This window comes from Neolamprologus multifasciatus, chromosome 16 (genome assembly GCF_963576455.1).
Source record: "Neolamprologus multifasciatus chromosome 16, fNeoMul1.2, whole genome shotgun sequence".
Taxonomy (NCBI): Eukaryota; Metazoa; Chordata; class Actinopteri; order Cichliformes; family Cichlidae; genus Neolamprologus; species Neolamprologus multifasciatus.
In genome coordinates this window covers 28,704,584-28,724,416 of record NC_140454.1, presented here as the reverse complement: position 1 = coordinate 28,724,416, position 19,833 = coordinate 28,704,584, and the positions used below count along the sequence as shown (strand labels likewise).

General features: G+C 37.3%; 3 protein-coding genes across 3 annotated transcripts in view; 2 read left to right on the top strand and 1 right to left on the bottom strand.

Annotated features, from left to right (window-relative positions):
- The window catches only part of gpr39 (G protein-coupled receptor 39), a 39,352-nt gene extending 35,204 nt beyond the window's left edge, over nucleotides 1–4,148 (top strand). Inside the window, exon 2 of the mRNA XM_085136724.1 lies at nucleotides 3,578–4,148. Coding sequence (XP_084992850.1) covers nucleotides 3,578–4,077 — 500 coding nt within the window. The 3' untranslated portion in view covers nucleotides 4,078–4,148. The remainder of the gene's footprint in view (nucleotides 1–3,577) is intronic.
- Nucleotides 1–19,833, top strand: part of fkbp7 (FKBP prolyl isomerase 7) — a 194,456-nt gene that overhangs the window by 86,935 nt on the left and 87,688 nt on the right. The window lies entirely within an intron of this gene.
- LOC146501004 (ly6/PLAUR domain-containing protein 1-like) overlaps nucleotides 2,626–19,833 on the bottom strand; it is a 28,901-nt gene continuing 11,693 nt past the window's right edge. Inside the window, exon 3 of the mRNA XM_085136742.1 lies at nucleotides 2,626–10,049. Coding sequence (XP_084992868.1) covers nucleotides 9,808–10,049 — 242 coding nt within the window. The 3' untranslated portion in view covers nucleotides 2,626–9,807. The remainder of the gene's footprint in view (nucleotides 10,050–19,833) is intronic.

Here is a 19,833-nt window from a genome sequence, read left to right as displayed (position 1 = left end):
CAGGGATCTGACCACAGCTCCCTGTCAGTTATTTTTAAAAACTCTGTCCTTCTTACAGCTGTTACAAAGAGAAACACATCCAAAGAAGGTAAAGTTTCATACCAGGTTGAAGGTAAATATATATGTGGACATTTTATGTCTACAAATGAGCCTCGCAGAGCATCAGTTATAGGTACTTCAGTGTTAGCATGCACCCATGTTCTTGACAGACGATCACTGCTTTACGACCTGATAAACATGGTGGTCATGGCCTCAAAACTAGTCAATGACCAGCTGACTACTCCTGGAGCTGCTGTGAGAGGTTGACGGCTAAATGATCCCCTGGTCAGCACCCGTCACTAGGGAAAATATGCATTCCCCTAGCTTTGGTCGCTAGCATATTACTGCGGTCATAGTTTGAATGGAAGTAACAAACTCTGTCCAGCTGTTCTCTGCGCTGTAGTGAAACTGAAGTGTGTGCCCCAACCGAAAAATGCAACGTAAACATTTCCAGTTTGTGTTGATTATTTTGTTCTGTTAATTGTGTTAATTATTAAAATATGGGCATGTTTTTCAGAAGTTCATTATAGATGTTAAAACATAAACATTATGATTTGAAAGGGGCTGACCCACCCATCGGGGCCTCCCTAAGCTGGTTGCAATAACCAATTTGGTCATTTTGAAATTAAAATGTACTTTTCTGAGTTCAAAATGCAATTTTAGTTACTGTTGTTTAAAAAAAGTAAAGTTTTAGTGAAGTAAAATGTCTTTTCAGACTACTTTTAGTTTGTCGATTTGGTCCATTAAACCTTGGCGTCTGTAAGACTGACTGACATTGCCATACATTGAGGCTAGGCTATAAAACAACATATATTCAGTTTGACTTTTTTGGCTTGTAAATGTGACAGATAAGTTAATGCAACTTTTAAACAAGACGCATGCTTCAGGCGCTCATGTTTTTAGTCTACGATAAGATGGGATATAAAACAGAGGAACTTCAGCCCAAAAAGCCCATTAAAATGCATTTCAGGCTGCCAGAATTCCCAAATTTCTGTCAGGTTTTCTGAGGCAATGCCCTTGATGTCTTTATTTTGAACTATTGACATCTCTTTATAAAGTCTCTAACATCTCTGGCAAACCTTAAGACAGGCTGCAAGGGATCAAAGCTCACTGACACTTGAGATTAGCATTAAACTGAACCTGAACCTTTTTAAACAAACACTAATGAGTGCACTTAGTCTGCATGTGAGAAACACAGAGACTGATTTTTCTGGTTTTTTATTCTCTCTTTTCATCTCTTAATAATATCAGGATGGATGATTCTCCCACACAGCGTCTTTGGACATGGTGTTATACATGAACGTGTTTATGTTTGTGCTCCTCAGCAGGAAGCATTTGTCTCACATCAGATAATTTTGTGAATGCAGAAAGGCTGTTTGGTCGCAGCTTAATCCCTATTAAAAACACTGCAGGGAGACGGATAAACAGCAGAAGAGAGACCGAGGGTGTGTTTGTCCTTTCAGAGAGTTCAGGGCATGACTCAGACATGAATGATGAAGTGTGAGTAATTGCAGTGGTGTATTCAGATATTTCACTTTAATGTGCTCTCTGTATATTTTTACATTTATTAAATGTCATTGTATTGCTGACATGTGAATGGATTGTAACTTAAAACAGGAAACCTCCCGTGAGGTCTGTGGATTGATTTGTGCATGAAAATGTAGGTCGATCCATTAAGATCCAAAGGATGTGAAGCTTATGTTAGTTTCACATCCTTAAAGCCAGCTAACACTTGCTTTAGAAATGGAGTCAAATAATACTGTGTTAATGTAAACAACCAGCTCGCAAGATAAAGACAAACTAACACTGGTTCAGATAATATTTTACTACCGACAAGGTTGGTGAACAAATTTGCGACTGTTTGTCATCATCCTGAACAATAGGTGTCACCGGTCAGACCTCCACATCAGCGCTGGTGTAGCGGGAGAAAAAGTCAAAACTGGAATCAGTTGTTTTGTTTTTTTTGGTTTGCTCATTTTTTATTATATATAATATAATATGAAATATTTAAGTTTACTGTATTTGCTGTAAAAAAAGTTTGCGTAATAAATAATATAATTTGTAGTGTCAAGCAATTTTTTTGACAGATTTCTAAAGTTAAATAAATATATAAAAATAAATTGTTTAACCATTCTACATAACTAATAATTAAAGTTGTCCTCTAAAATAAATTGACACAAATGCACTAATATGTAAAATTCATTTTTAATTATTAATGTAACTGCAATGCATAGATAAAATATCAGCTAAATTTTCTCAGTTTCGATTGGTGTTATGCTGTGAATAAAGTATGAATTTATTATTTACCATGTCCCAGCTCTTTTGGAATTGGGATTGCATTTCAAGTAGAGCAGGGCAATATGACCAAAAATATTTATCATGATATACATTTGAAAATTTGTGATAACGATATAACTGACGATATAATTGACACTAGACAAAATACTTTACAACTCCACAACTTTATTAGTGCAAAAAAAAAAAAAAAAAAAAAAAACCCAAACAAACATCAATGTATTTTCACTTAAACAAGCAGCTGTGTTTTTTTAATGTGCATTAAAGCTATATAAAAATTTAACAGTGCAAATGCAAATTCCTTGCTGACAGTTTAACCAAAAGGCATTTCCAGTGGAAACTGGCCGACATATCCTCAGCATAACCATGTATAATATCCACAAAACTTAAAAAGAGGTTATACACACACAATATGGTAACATTATGTTGAAGCACAGTACGTATCACTCCGCGAGGCTCCTGCCTACGATAGCCGTAACTCTCCAACAATCCATCAAGCGGTGCGGCTTTGTAGCTTAGCAAAGTCGTACTAAAACATTTGACAGTTTTTCAAGCGCCGTGTACGACATAAAATCATGTCGAGGTGAGTAAACACAACCAGAATTTATACATAAGGCACACGGGATTATAAGGGACACTGTCGATTTTCAGAAAAATCAAAGGATTGATTTTAAGTGTGCCGTATTTTCCAAACAACACGGTAATAACGATGGCCCGCTAGCATGCGCTACCAAAAATAGTGCTTTGTTGTGCATCTGACGGACGAAAGCTAAACCAGTTCCACACCACTGAAGCTGCAGCATTTTTACAAACCAATTCTGGTTCATCCATTTCATTCAACGATCCACTTTTGCCCTTCTCATTCTCCGTCGCCGCCATGCTTTTTCCACCATGTGCGTATGAAAACAAAGGCGCTGCGCATGCGCTTTCCCCCCATATTCTATCGCGATATTTCATTTTCTTATCATTATCTACATTATACCGATATTACATGGCCCAGCCCTAATTTCAAGGGTAAAGTTGAAATACTTTTTTGGGAATAAAGGTGAAAAACTGTTATGAATAAAGTCAAAATATCAAGAACATAGCTGTTTAAAGAATAAAGGTGGTGTTTCATGTAGCATATTACATGTTGTCTTGTTTCCTGTCTTTTTAAAATTATTATATGATATTGAAAGACACAAGAGAGTTTTAAAAAAGTCATCACATCTCTCATATTTATTCTTTTTGTATTTTTCTTTAGTTCTCATTGTTGGATCTTTGATGGTATGCTGGCTTCCCAACCAGATTCGCCGTCTTATGATGGCCGCTATGCCCAAGTCCAACTGGACCATTACCTACTTCCGGAGCTACGTCATCCTCCACCCCGTGGCCGACACCTTCTTCTACCTCAGCTCTGTCCTCAACCCTTTCCTCTACAACCTCTCCTCGCGGCAGTTCAGGGACGTATTCATGCAGGTTCTGCGGTGTCACCTTACCATCGTGCATAAAAATCAGTCCACCGTGCAGTTCAGGGCTGCCCCCAAGCAATCCCTTCAACGCCCCCTGCTGCTGAAGTCACTGCGTCGAAATAGGTCGAGTCGCACCACCGTCGCCAAAGAGGAAACACCTTCATCCTTTACGACATTTCAGTCGCAAGATGACTCGGGACTGGGCACGGATACTCAGACGTCCATCATAGGGACTGAAGAGCAAATCTTGGAGCTCAAGAATAGAAATGTACCATCAGAGTCGGAAATATAGCCTGTTGTGCGAGTCAATGGGAGAAACTGCTTTATCCATGGATGCAGTAACAAGTATTCAGGGAGCAGACACCCTGTGCTGTGTTTATTGTGTACACAAAAAACATAGCACAGGGTGTCTCGAAAGGACATTTACCAAAAGTGATAATGTTAAAATATAATATAGAATCTTAAATGCCCCAGAGCTTCAGTTAAAATTAAAGGTACAGACTGGAGGGTTTAAGGACTAATCTGTGTTTTCCATTCCAGAGAGGGGATTTTTTATTAATATTTTGGCCCACAGATGAAACTGAAAGTCACATTATGATTACCAACCTTCAAGAAGAGAAAATGCAGTAAAATAGCAATGGATTTTAACATTGATTAGCTATGGCAGGCCATGATGGCAGCGCAAGGTCACATCCGACTATTAATCTGAAATAGTATTTAGGGTATTTAGCTTTAGCACAGTAGCTGCAAGCTGCTTTGCAAACCACAACAAGCCTAGCTCTGCTTTTTAATCCCTTGTATGGTTCAATTGATGTCGCATCTGGCTCTTAATGCTGCTGTATCCATGTCAGGCTTTCCTTTTATGTTCAAGAAGGGCGGGAGGTCCCAAATCAGGGAGTAGTCAAAGTTGGAATCTAGAATAAAAATTAAAAATAGAAATCTAGTGGTTACAATTAGTAACTTAGAAAAAGTGTTTTGATGCAATCATGTTGGGGTTCTAATGGAGTTAATATTAACTTGCCAACACCTCACAGTCTCTGGCTAATCTGGAATAGCTGGACCTTCGTGTAACGCTTGATGGGCCCAGCTTTGAAGCCTGAAAAGCAAAGTCGACACAAAAACCTGCATTCTTTTCAATGGCCAGCAGGGGGCGACTATAATATTTTGTTGACTTTATGACCTGGTTTTTGGTCATACTGAGTGAAACATTAAGTGCATTTTATAAATAATAAATAATAATCATTATTAGCGTCAGAAAAGAGGATAAAAGGATTTTACAAACCAAAGGGTGAAGTGCCCTGTGGTTCCGTCCATAGTTTTTATACCAAAGGTGTAAGTTAATTAGTCAATCGATGTTTAAGATGAGTGAAGGATCAGCAGCTGAATTAAATATAAAGCATTTAGAGGTGAATTCTGCAGCAGTGTTGAATCAGAACATTTGTGTGACTTGTTTCTACATTTATATTTAATGGTGAACTCTAACAGTAGACTAACACATTCAGTTTAAACTTAAACATCTTAAAACACCTAACATCACGGGGGAGTCAGTTTAGACCTGGAGTAATTTGGCAAAATGCAGTAACTGAGTTCACGACCCAGCTCGATTACAGAGAGGGAGTTCACAATCTGAGTTAAGTTGGGAAATCTTTTGGTTTTTGTGCCATAAACATGAGAAACTGTGAAACTTTAATTGTGCTGACTCAGGATTAAATCTGGCTCCTAATTATTTCATTTGTTTACTCTGTAATGTGTAGGTATGTACATATCTTAGATACATTTTTATGTTGGAATAAATGTAACTATGCAACTAATCTTTGAACTCGAACAATTAAATTCATTGTGACAAATAAATGAACGTGACTTTAGACTAAAGTGTTCCTAACTGAACTAAGAAACCTTTACACGGTACTTTTAGCATCTTAAAACTGTCTTTTAAACAAGAACATCATCCCAATACTGTTTCCTTTTTCAGTGTCAAAAACACAAATGTTCCAGTGCTATTACTCAGTTAAATAAATTATACTACCCAACTCACGTCTGTCAATTGGATTGATTTCCTCATTACTTTGGGCATTAAGTCTCTGTCTCAGGGCTGGAGAAGAACCCACAGGAGCAATTTTGCAGGTGTTGCTCCTTTTCTGGGGTCATCTCGTTGCCTCTCGAGTGCACCTGTTGTCACTTTGATTTGCACCAAAGCAGGTGAAATGAATTCAGAAATGTTCATTGACATATACAGCCTTTTCACTTAAAGGTTCGATTCAGCTCACTACAGAAGAACATAAATACAGTTAAATTCTTATCATTTGCGTGTCTCAAATATGCAAAAGAAACTGAATATTTCCATTTAACAAACTATAACATCATTCTGCTTTATGTGTACCATCTGGGTTACCTGCCACCATCACATGCTTCACCCAGGCGTCTGCAGAGGTATGCATGCTGATGTGTAAGCCTTCCTTGATCTGTATTCTTGTCTGTTCTCGTGCACGCATCAGTCATCGTACTGCTCCATTACAGTCTAAATGGCTATTTTATCAAGGACATTTCTGAATTTGGCTTGTGTGTATCCTAAAACTTCTTTTCTAAATTTATCTATGCAGCTACCTGCCCGACTCCTGAGATGAATGTCCAGCCATGTCTGACTTTATCCCAAGGAGAACAGCCTCATCTCAGCTCTAATACCTCTGTGATGATTTTATATGCACTATAACAAAAACATTGATTAACTTAAAGTATATGTTTCTGTCTGTGGATCCCTGTATGTACACAGTTGACAACATTTCAGTAAAGTCAGTGAGTAGAGTCAGTGCGGCGTGTATTTAATTATTTTTTTTTATTGTTTAACAGGCTTTTAACTGCATCTCACAGTCAACTGGATTAGATTTGAAGAAGATATTTTTTTGGAGCAGCCTAGAAAGCTGAGCTGGTGCTGTCCTCCTTTTTTCCAAATCACTGTGACAGTAAGATAATTACCAACAAAAACAGCTTTTTATTTATAGTGATAAACACACTGCACCCTCTGAACAGTCACTCACAATTTTTCCACATTTTAGTGCCAACATTTTCCTGTAAACATTACAGAGCACAAAACACAGAGGCGTGGCTGAAACAGTGAGAACTACATAAACAAATTGGGTGAAGTGGTCCCTTCCTGAAACAAACACAACTGTTTCTGATATTGTTAGGCAGCGAGGCAGACACAGAGGGGAGGCAATGGCACAAAAATGCAAATTTCAATGAGAAATTTGAGGTTTCAGGATAGACTAATTAGGTCCGAAAAGGGCAGAACATGCCTCAAAGCGGCATTATTTTTAATGGCTGACTGGAAAAAGAAGTCACGCTGTATTGAAGTGTATGAAAAAATGGCCCTCTGTTCCCCTGATCTATGACAGGGGTCTGCAACATTTATTATCAAAAGGGAGCTGAGCCATAAACGAGCATATCAACATTATGAATAGGTATAAATAATTAAAACTAGTCTGCAGTTACTTTGTATGACTATTTGGTTTTTTAACTTTGCATTTTCATAACAATAATGCCACATTCATGTTGAATTTATAACATTATAGAACTAGGATAATAAAAATTTAGTTAGTTACTTATTTTTTTTTATTAACCACTAAAGAGAACATTTGTGAAGTGAAGGAAAATCGAATTTGTTTTAAGTAAAAAGATTTGTTGGTAGCGAAAGCAATCAAATTGTATTTATTATATTTATTTCCATATACAGATTATTTTTTTATCAAACCCAGAGGGAGGCACTGGACATGGGCAAAACAGCCACAGGTTTCTGGCCTCTGATCTATGACCTCAGTAAAGAAAACGATTTCCTGATGACAGTATGGCGTCAGTGGCTACTTTTAAGTCATACTGAATACAAAATGATTTTCATTTGTAAGTTACAGTAAAATTAAAGCCAAAAAGAAATATACACTGGGTCATACGCAGTCCAATTGGTCACGTCACAGTGGCTGCATCCATCTTTGTGTCTCTTTTTTTTTTTTTTTTACTTTGTTTCATTTAGAGGCCTGAACTAGCTAAGAGGTTTTCATACATGAACTCCAGACAACATCAGGAGTATTCGGTCAGGACATTACTGCTGAGAATCCTGAGGAGCTGAAGTTGTGTTTGTTGCTTGCAGTTATTTGAGAAGTCTTTAAAAGGTATCACATATTTGCACCTTTGCCTAAAGCAGTGGTTCTCAAACTGTGGGACGTCGAACCAGGGGAAAATACAAAATGAAACTAATTGGAATTAAGAGTATGCTAATGCTATGTTTATCTTTATTTACATAATATACTTATTCAGATAAAAATGTTGAGGGTTGTAAAAATTTGTGGGATATGGGGCATGCCAGAACAGGTCTGAAAACCACTGACCCCAAGCAGCAGGATTCATACGAGCATCCCCAAAAAGAGAGGGGTGCGCACATTTAAATAACCTCATTCATTATTGAAAACTAATTCATTATTACCAACACAAAAACAGCATTAATCACTCTGTATACGTCACACGGTGGTCAAAAACAGTCACAGTTTTAAAGTTTAAACCATTTGTTAAAGAGCAGCCATCCCCGGGTGGAACCCTGAGCTTCATCATAGCTGTGCAGTATTTAAATTTATAAAGTAAATTTAAATCAAGTAATTACATTTTTTCTGCTTAAATTTAAAGTAAATATTTGCAGATTGTATTATTGTATTATTAGTTTGCACATTGATGTTTCCCACATAGTGACTGCTCATCTCATTCTTTAAAATAAACTCAACATGGCAACAAATTTCAGGTACAGCGAACCTTAGACGTTTAAGCGGAGTTAAGGCTTGCTGTGTTGAGAAGATTTATATGACCTCTCCAGCTCTTTGAAGTCTTATTCTTTTTGTTCTGGTCAGTCACAAGTTCGGCAACCCTTATTACTACATACTTACTGCATAATGGTCTTATTTTACCTGGCCAACAAAAAGCCACCACCCGGATTTGACTAAGCAAATAGGATAGGAAAATTAGTACAGCAACTGTTACAGTTACAACCCTAACTGGAGCCAGTAGCTTCTGTTTTCTTAACCAACCTCATCTGGGGAGAGATCCAGTGGTTGTGGAAATAATGTTACTCAGTTTCAAAAGGGTCAAATGCTAAGTATAACCGTCAAATAAGCTAAGTATTGTCCAATGTGTTAAAAAACCCCAACAACAAACATCATCAATACAAATCATCAATACAAGATCTTGGCAAAATGATTAATGAAAATCTGGAAGGAAATAAATGTTAATTGAAACGATGCCACGGCAAATTTGTGCCTTCTTCAAAGGTGTTTATTAAATTTCTGTTTGGCCAAACACTGTAAAACACCTGCTAAGAGGCTGAAATGGTTGTTAAAATTAAAAAAATGTTTTTCTATTACTTTATGTTTGTTTATCATTTAATTTTCCAATAGCCTCTCAATGCCAAAAGGTCACTAGTGAACTTTATGTGGAATCAGAACCTGTTCAGTTCAAATTATACCAAATTAACAGAACATAAAGGCAAAAACCACATATAAAGAACTGATTTTAAAGGTAACAGCCTCTTCTCCAACCCAATTCTAATTGCACCTCTAAGTGGTTTGTTAACAACATGGTAGATGCCAAGAGGTTAAATAAGTCATGTTCATTTGGGAGATGTCATACATGTTTTGTTTCAGTTGGTGAATACACTGCAAAACTTGTTTTTTCCTATTCATAGAGCAGAAATAAGAGATTTATTCTGGAAATTACACATGCTATTTTTGCTGTTTGCCTTTTTCCACCTTGCAGACGTTCATGAACCCTCTGCTGGAAGCCGTTTTATCCACCACATCTTACCCATATTCACGGCATGATACATGGCAATAACTTTGTCCACTATTGTGTCGTTTTTGTTGCAACAGAAAGCCAGGACTCAAGAACAAATGCTGTAAAAAGCCTTCTCTTGTATACATTTCAAAGCATGTATGGCAGAGCGTGTGCAGTTTCAGTTTGTTTCAACGCACATCTTAGGGAAGTTGTGTCAGCACAGGAAAGAGAAAAGTAGGATGATGATGTTGAAGGAAAGCACAGGAAGCCTTGCCGTGTTAAGAGTGATGGCAGCAGATGGCTGGGTTCGCTTCTTCTGGCGTGGTCCGTTACACAGCGGTGTGTTACAGCAGCTGATGCAGACCGAGTTGAGCTTCCCGGTGCAGAACTGCTGGTAACCAGAAGAGGCGATAAGACAAGCTCCAGATGAGGCACAGGACTTTCGGTAGTGCACACCTGAAATGAGGACATAAATGGATGCATTAGGCTCGTAATGAGAGGATTAAAGCTTGTGATGGAGATGGGTAACTGGGAATTTGTTCTTTCATCTACTTGAAGGGAAACATGATTACAACACCTCTTTTACAAACAACTCTTAATGTAGCCAAGTCATTACACTTAGCTGTCCTCTGCGTCTTTGAAAAACACTTTCAAATGTGTAAATAACTGCAATTGTGAACAAAAATTAATAAATTACTGCCTGTACTTTTTCCTTTTAACATCTGTTTTCACTTGAATCAGTAACCAGCGACTGATATAGAAAAGCCAGCAACCAGCAGCGTTGATGAGGTGTTTTAAACTATTGTATAGGAAAATCTGATTATGAAGATATATATATATACTGTTTGCATGCAGCAAATCTAAAACATAAACTAGAGGTTGAAAGGTGAAATGTATAGAGAACTGTTTTGTGTGGTTAATAGTATGGAATTAGTCAGAAGATGTCATTCCCTGACCAACATTTTGGAGATGAAATGTTAGCATTACACAGTAGCTAAAATCAATCGTTAAGATCACAGCACACATTAGCTAATGAAATAATTTGGCCAGCTAACGCACTTTAATTTGTTCTCAGGATTTTGGCAGCAGTTTAGCCTCCGATCCTGATGAGACTATTTGACTCTCTTTTCATCCAGTCTCCATGTATTCAATCGGTAAACAGCTAGCTTTAACTTAGCTAGGTTATGTGAATCTGTTGACCATTTTATCATAATGTAAGCATACAAAGTAATTTAAAACTGGTCAGATAAGTTTTTAAAAAAAGCACTCGGCACAGTATTTTGCCAAGTGTGACAGCTTATGTGTCTGTCTTACAGTTTGTCTGAGGAAAATGTTAGCCAGCCAGAAAAGACAGATTGTAGTTGGTTGGATCATGAAAACCAAACCACAGAAAAGAGTTTTAAAGAACAGGCTCTGCTGAATATAGTTTTTTCCTGATGGTCTAATTGGCATTTGGTCAGTCGAGCTTCGTTTGACAAAACTTTCTTTTTGATGTTAACACAACCAACATTATTCATAGTATTAATCATTATGTGCAGTTTGTGTTGCCGTCTGTTGAGCTTGAAGATAGCTTTTAATGTTGGTGATTAGTAGATTCCATTTCTAAGCTAAACTAAGAGAGTAGGCAAAAACTAAGTAAAAGTAATGTTGGCACTGGACAAAAAAACCCTCATCCTTTCAATGTTAGCGGAAAATTTGTCATTTGTCATTTTAAGTTATGTAACAGTACAGCCCAGCAAAACATTAAATAGCGAAAAAGAAATTAATATCTTTGCATTCATTTAGACAGAAATTTCGGTTTCTGTCATGGTATCACATCTGAGTCTAATTTATTATAATAATCATAATTATTTATTCATGCCTCATGAAGTATGTTGACAAGTCGCTACAGGGGATACATCACTCTTGCAGCCCTAAAACAGAAGTTTAAAGAAGTGGCAACTACTACTACAATCGTTTTCCAAATCTAGCAAAGCAGACTTTTTTTTTCAAAATTTCCAAATCCAAGTTGTTTTGTGTGCGTACATCCCCCAAAGTAGTTTTTAGTGATAATTTAAAAAATTATTTGCTCCACCACCAACCCCTCATGGGTATAAATTTTTAATTTTTGTGCTTTGAAAGATAAAAACTTTGCACAGTTAAAAAATCGCATCCACGAACACACAAAAAGATAAAATAGAAGAAACACAAATCAACAGTGACTATCTCACGACCTGCTCTAAGAGAACGTGTTGTACAATATGTTCACATACTGACAGTGAAAGCATTAAATACATTTAACAATCAAAATTAATGAAGCACATTGAATTATTAGATTGTATTGTGTTAGACTGTAAAGAGTTTCATCCAAGCTTGTTCATTTGTTTTGTGAAGGAGCACTTTATGAGAGAATGTTTTCGACCTTGAGGCAGTGTCCAGTTCGCAATAAATACATCCAATATAATAAAATATCTTTAAAACTATATTTACATTTCATACATTTCAAGTGACTGCATTTGACGTTTAAAGTTCTTCTGAAAAGCATTTCAGGCACAGTTTTATATGTAGTTATAAAAACAAAACAATCCACATTGCAATAAAAGCCAAGGGGAATAAAAGAGGGTAATTTTTTCGCTTTATACACGGACACGTTATTTATTTATCCAGAACAAGTCAGAGGTGTTTGTGAGATTACTTGGGGGAGGCTTTAACATTTTAGTGACATTTTCTTTTAAATAAATTTAGAAATCAGAACATGAACTTCCAGTAACCCCTGTAATATTTCACTCCTCTCTCCACCCAAGTGAAACTGATGCAGGTGTAGTAACAACCAAAGATCTGTACGCTCATTTAAATTGTGCATCCTTCCATGTTTTATACACTGCAAATATCAGTGGAGGTCCCAGAAGGTGCAGAATAATCCAGGGGAAACACAGTGTGAAATGTTATAGAGCTCTGGAGGGAAAGGTCTCATCTTCTCACAAAGCCTGCAGATTAAAATCTGACTGAAGCCGTGTTTACATTTTGAATTTTAGCTGCTGGAGTGTTAAAAACCAGGAATAACAAACCTGGAATAACACTGCGACAAGGGAAATGGAAAACTGACAATCTCTACATGAACATTCCCAAATAGCAATAACTAACTATTATTATTTCATAGATCCCAGACCTTTTAATATTTGTATATGTTATATTTATCTCATCATCATCATGAGAATGAAATGTCACATTCTCCATTTGTATTTGTACATGGTCACAACATATGTCCAGTACGCAACTTAATGGCCACCAAAATTTTAATTTTATTGGAGCCACCACCAAATATGGAAGGAAGAATGATAAAGTCCTTAAATATCACAGACATATAGTTTAACACAGCAGTCCCCAACCTTTTTTCCGCCATGGACCGGTTTAATGTCAGACAATTAGTTTCACACACCGGCCTTTAAGGTGTCGCTAAAATACGCTAAAATCTTATGGTAACGCGTAAATATTTCTTTCAAAATAAGACACACAACTACAACACGGAAAAAGACCCAGGGAAACCGAGTTAACGATAAAAACCCTGAAAACCATGAATTACACACCCGAGCCTCAACGCTTGCAGCCCCGTACCAAACGACTCCCGGTCCGTGGCCCGGGGGTTGGGACCATTGGTTTAACACACAATTCAATAGATTCCAATAAAGCTGAAGACATTTTTGACAACGATCAGGACATCGTCTAAAGGATCTTGGAAAGAAAAGCGTCTGGATTTGCTCATTTAAATTGTGCATCCTTCAATTTTTTATACACTGGACATCGGGAACCCTTCTGCAAGTACTGCTAAATATTTTGTGGGTGTTGTTAATCATTCACATATTTTGGCTAACAAATTACCAGTTTGATTATAAATCGTCAGCGTGAGGATTTAGTTCTACAGCTAAGGTGTGAATCCAGTAAGGTGCAATGACTATTACAACTGGGATCTCAAATTGTTGACCAAAGAAATCAATACATGTACTGTGTCCCTTAACCCTTTAAGACCTACCATAGAACCAAGTCCGCCAGAGAAAAACAGATTCTTTTACATGCTGTAGTGCCATTTTTGGCAGCATTTCAAGTTGCTATACATCAATACAACTGTTATAGCCCATATTTTAATAATATGTATGCATTAAGTCCATAGTAACTACATGAATTGCAAAAAAGTGCAATAAACTACAAAAAATTGAAAATCGTTTTTTTTTTTTTACATATACTTCTACTTGGAGAAATTTAAGAGGTTTATCCCTCAAAACTTTAAATACAAAAAAATTGCAAAAAAATAGTTTACAACAACAGGAAATTTATTTTGAGTGTCTTCATAGTTTTATTTTGGAGATACAGCAATTTTTATATACTGCAGGAAAAACAAAAAACAATCCTATAATGCAAATATGCAAGGAAAACAGCATGTGCATCAAAATAAACTATTTCCAGCAGTGCAATTCGAGTTCTAAGCATGCCAGAAACTATTCAGAAAAGCATAAAGTCAAACATGACTTATAAAAACACCAGTATAGGCTTTTAAGACCTACAAGTAAAAAACTACATTTTCCGTGAAAATGATGTCACTTCCGGTTTCGGTCAGGAAATGGCGGACATGCGATAGTTCGCGGTGACGTCTTTGTCAATGTGGGAAGTGTTACGAACAGCTGATCGGATCGGCAAAGCTTGTTTCTGGATTATGTTTTTGTTCCTGCAAGCGCTTTTTATGCAATTTTTGCAAAGCTTTATGTGGAAGGAAACCGTGACCTAGGACAAGCTGATGGCATAAGATGTAAGTACAACTCCTCTGGTTTCATATGCAAAAAAATTATTGCGCTAGCTTACTCGGTTCTGGTTCTACAGGGATTTAAAAATAGTTATGCAAAACGGAGCAATGACATTTAATATGACAGGTTAAAGGCATAGATTTTTTCTGAACTACTGGACATGGTGAGTTCAGGATAATCTTCAAAGCTGTCTTTATAACTTGGGTTTGGAATTCTTAATGTCAGGATGCGTCTACATGTACACGACTATTTTGGTAAATATAGCTTTTATTATGCGTTTGGCTGTTTGTTTTTGATGTTTTGGATCCCTGAAAACTGACCTTTTGGAAAACTTCTGCCAGAGTGAAGAGTTTGGAAAACTTGGATTCAGTGTTAAAGTGTGGACAAGGACTTTTGAATGGTCAACATTTCTTCACGGTTGGTGTTATATCGCCACCTGCTGCTTTAAGATGGTCTTGACAACACTTGGATGTGGACGGATATATTTTTTAAAACAAACTCAGAAAATGTTTTGTTTAAAAATTAAAAAAAAAAACTGTTTGTAACCTCAGAAACACTTCAAGAGCACTGCAACTTTATACACAACCCCCCCCCCCTCCCCCCCGCTTTAAGCTCCTAGCATCATGCCTGGTCTAGTATGTTTCTAATGCTATTTTAAAATGCAGCTTCAAGCCATGCCAAATATGAATAGTGCTGATAAAAACCTGGCAAGGCCAAGAATGATGACTGAGTAGTTTTGGGAGCGTGTATCTGCCTAAAAATAAATAAGCTAACGGACAAGGAACAGCAGCATGTTAGAAAGATGAGTCATTTTTTGATGCTTGGACCCCAGGAACAGAGTCAATATGTCTTTTTTTTTATTTTAATATTTTGAGCAGTAATTTGAAGATGGAAACAGTGGGTAACATGTTCAGTCAGGGGAAAATGAGCATTAATAAAAGTGGGATATTACTGACAAAGAAAACAAATGTGATGGTTTTTCTCATTTCAGTCACAGGTTTTTTTATTGGTGTGCTTGCCTCAACTCCTCTTCAGCTCCTTCATCTTCATTCATGCCTTCATCTAGAAGCTTTATTTAAACTCCAGACCAGTCACCACCCTCTGTGGGCAATCATTGGTTCAACTTTTTTTTTTGTACATGTCACTCACAGTTTTTCATTAATCGGGCCTCAGGTTTTATTATTTTTTCACACCCTGTCAGATTTTGACTGATTTTTTTCTCGTCTCTGGAGCTTTTTAACTTTCTCATTTAAAGTTCAATAAAGACGATCCGTCACTCACATTAAGTATCTTGATGTTGATGGGGCGATTCTTGCTGCTTTATTTTCTTTGTCACTGTTATTTTGTAATCTGGGCCCCCACCCGTGTTATAGTACATACATCAGGCTTAATGGCCTAACAAAATTTAATAGATTCATGGTGCATAAAGTTTGGCTTTATTTTTAGACATGTTCAATGAGGACAGCTAGAAACCCCATTTAAGGAAAGCCATTTTGTAAAGCTGATTTATCAGTGAGACAGTGTAATCAGCCAATATTAGCTATTTGCTGATATATCAGTATCAGCATTTATAAAGCGTGATAAATGGAAATTCAAAATAAAAAAATGGGGTGGCTGCAGCTCAGGAGGAAGAGCAGATCTTGTGCAGCCAATGTGAAAGTGGATGATACATGTGCAAAAAAACATCTGATCTTATTGTAGTCTATGGTAAAATGTCCCATAGAGAACAAAACACTTTTAGGTTGAGTTAAGGTCCATGACATTGCTACTGACCAATCATGTTGTTATGAAATCATAGCTTTAAAATGTTGGGGAAAATGTTGTAATTACCAACACTATCTTATGGAAAAAATGGAAAATATTTTCTTTATTTAATTTAAGAATATGATAAATATGTCATCATTTAGATTTGCTTTTAGCCCAATCTAGGTCACTCATATTAATTTGCTAGCGATTTTTTAATTACGTTATCTAGCTTCTTGGCTAATGCTAACTGAATGCTGAGACAACGTCACTGGGCAGTTGCAGTTGCAGAAGTTATCTCACTTATTTATTTTTTGGCTACAAATTTTTTTTTTTTGTCAAGCACATGAATACTGTCAAGGAAATCTGCCATAAACGGTGCCATAAGATGATCAGTTGGCTAACAGATCACATTGGGTCAAGTTGGCGATTACATTCAATTTATTTGTAATAATACAGCAATTAACTGTGATAAACCGGTGACAGTCACATGTTGCTGCCTACATAGTTAGAAATTTACATTTAACTAATACATTTGCACTGAGCAACCTTTGTGTTCAATAGGATTATGACAGGAAAACAACCATCTGGCAGCCAGTTGAGTTGTATTGAGTCAGCAAATTGTGCTCATTGACAAAGATTCATTCAAAATGACAGCAACATGTTAGCAGTCTGTAATTATTTATAAATAGAAGTTTCCCTCAGAAATCAAGAGAGTGAGAGATCTGCTAGCATGTTATACATTTAAATTGTAGCTATAAGATATCCCTGGATTGTACTGTGAGATAACAAGTTGCTGTTGATGAGCTGATTCAGTGCAGCAATGCAGCTGTGCACCAAATTTTTTTATGTTCCTTATTTTTTAAACATGTTAATGAATAAAAAGGTTGAAGAGCAGCAGTCAGAGTCTATTATAGATCACAGAGGTTTCTTGTTTAATTGCAAAACTGCCCACTAACCTATAACTAATATATAATATATATAATATAATGTTTTATCGATTACCTTGAGCTCACACACAGTCAGGGGGGCTCTTCTAGTTGAAATTCTGAACAAATCCTTTATAGACATCATGCTCTGTAATTGAGTATTGAGTATTGATTACACTCTGTATGTAATAGCTTTAAGCGTGGAGAATATATGCATTGATGTGCCACATTTCAGGAGCAGATATCAGCATAATGAAGCTCACACGGCACATCAGGTAAACACTCATCACATCTGAAGCGCCTGGGTGGGATTTCGTTTAATTTGTGCGTGGGGATCCAAAGATTCAGCACTTCAATCTAAATTATGCTGTTGAGTTAATTTATGGCAAAAAGGGTGAAAGGATGAAGAGAGAAGGAGTCTAATGAGAATAAGCATGCTTGGCTGCACAGGGAGGACCAAGCCATCCAATAAGTGTCTGGAAACCCTTCAGCTACTCCTCTAAATGACTTTTTAACCAAAAAAACGAGCGATTCACTGACACTTTAAAGAAGCACAGAACAAGATCAACGCTAATGCTTTTGTTTTGGGTTTTTTTGCCAGTGACCTTGACATGTGCAAAATAACAATTCCTTATTGGAGACAGAGTGATGCGAGTCTGCTCTATGGAGTTTATTGTCCATTTAAATCAAACCAGACGAGGCAGTGAAATGAGATAGCAGATGTTATACGAGCTGAAGTAAAGATGTCATCGAGATAAATGGTCAGCGGGGACGGTGAAATTTCACAGCAGGTATTTTTGGTGAAGGATGTAGAATCAAGTAGTTGCCAAATTCAAAGGTGTGCAGAAGTCTAGTAGAAGAAGATGAAGTCTAGAGAACGTGAGCATTTTGTATGACTTACAACCTCCATATACAGTGGATTACAAGTGGATCTAGTACTTCCATAGTGCTTTTATCTATGTCTAAGCACTTTTCCATGCACTGATAAATACACCTTAAAACAACCTATGAAAATCATCTCATTTACTGTATATAACAGGTGGATGTAAGTTAGTCTGTTGCTTAGCTTATCACTAATTCAATTTAGTTTTATTTATATAGCACTGAATCACAACAGTAGTTGGCTCAAGGCGCTTTGTATTGTAAAGCAGAGACCCTGCAATAAGAGAAAACCCCAACAATCAGACCACCCCATCTGAGCAAGCACTTGGTGACAGTGGGAAGGAAAAACTCCCTTTTAACAGGAAGAAACCTCTGGTAGAACCAGGCTCAGGGAAAAACACGAGTGATAGTTTGAGGTCCTGTCTGGCACAACAAAGTCATCGTCCTCCATTTAATATATGCGCAACGGCAGCAATTTGCTAGCAACGCCATACGAACAAAGATGTGGGACCAGAGCGGTTAGCTGCTATCTTCAAAGCATCTTTTGTCTCAAGACAGCAAAACAGGAGTAAGATGGAATCAGTCTGCTATTGAATCAGGTTGGCAGGTACATGCAGTCTGTTTGTGATAATCCTGTGCTGTGATTCTGTACCTTGCTGAACTGCGGTAGTATCTGCATACTTTGAGTAAACAGAAATTCAGTTCAGTCTAATAACTAATTACATTTAGAGTCAAACCACAGACTTGAAATTCAGAAGTTCCTCCACAGGTTGATGATTAAACTGCAGAATGAGGCACTCAGCAGCCTTTTATATTTGAGTGTATTAGATACTAACCGATTGGTGTTGAGTCCCCTATTGAAAATGTCACCAACACAGACAGCTGCTACAAGTACTGTTCGTCATTATATTAGTTTGCAACCACTCACACACTGATTCCAGTTGTCTGCAGTTGTCTGGCAACCTGTCTATGAGTAATAGCAGAAGGCTAAGTCGGTCTGCGATGCTCTGGAGATAAGTTGCCTCCGGCGAAGCAAGATGTGCAACTGCTTTTCTTTCACATGCTCAACCTCTGGATGACCAGTTTCTCATCAACAGCAAAATTTTTTTTTTACTAAATAATATTCAATGGAACCACTGATTTTTCCTTGTTACAAAGAAGTTAGTGTCCCATTTTTACTACTTGGCTGGCTGACACACAGTTGTTACCCAACAACAACCAGCACACTGACCATTAACAAGTCCTGAGGCTTCAAAATGTAAAGTTCAAATGTCATGAACGAGCTCGACTGGCTGTGTCCAAAGTTATATATACACAGCCTCACACGTTTGACTACATGAAGCGGACAATGAATGTCAATATGGCTGAAAGAGTAGGCTCAGTCACAATACAGATGCAAATGCTTTTTTGTTTTCTCCAGGCACCGGCATCACACACATTGTGCTGCTCGGTGTTCATTCCCTGCTGTTAAAGAATTCCACATCGCATGTGGTCAAATGCTGCTTGCCATTCAGGATCACTGCAGCCTGCTCAGTTTGCTCTGTGATGAAACATCCAAATTCACGAGCTACACAAGTAACCACACAGTGTGCAAAAATGTATGACCTGTAATTTTTCTTTTTAGAAATAATAATACATTTTAAAGTCCTTTAAATACTGGTTCACAAAACCTCACCCTGACAAACTTCAGCAGCCTCGCTCCCTCGATTTAACAGAATGAATGTAAACTTCCGAGAGTAACCACAGTCTCATTTCATTTTCTCTGATACAGTAAATTAACTTTTCTGAATAGCCGAAGCTAATTTAGATAAGCAGTGAAATCAGGCAGACACGGGTGAAGCCGCCATTGTCTCCATCTTGCTCCGTGATGCTCTGCGGTCTCTTTGTCGAGATGAGCGGTGGCTGGGTTGG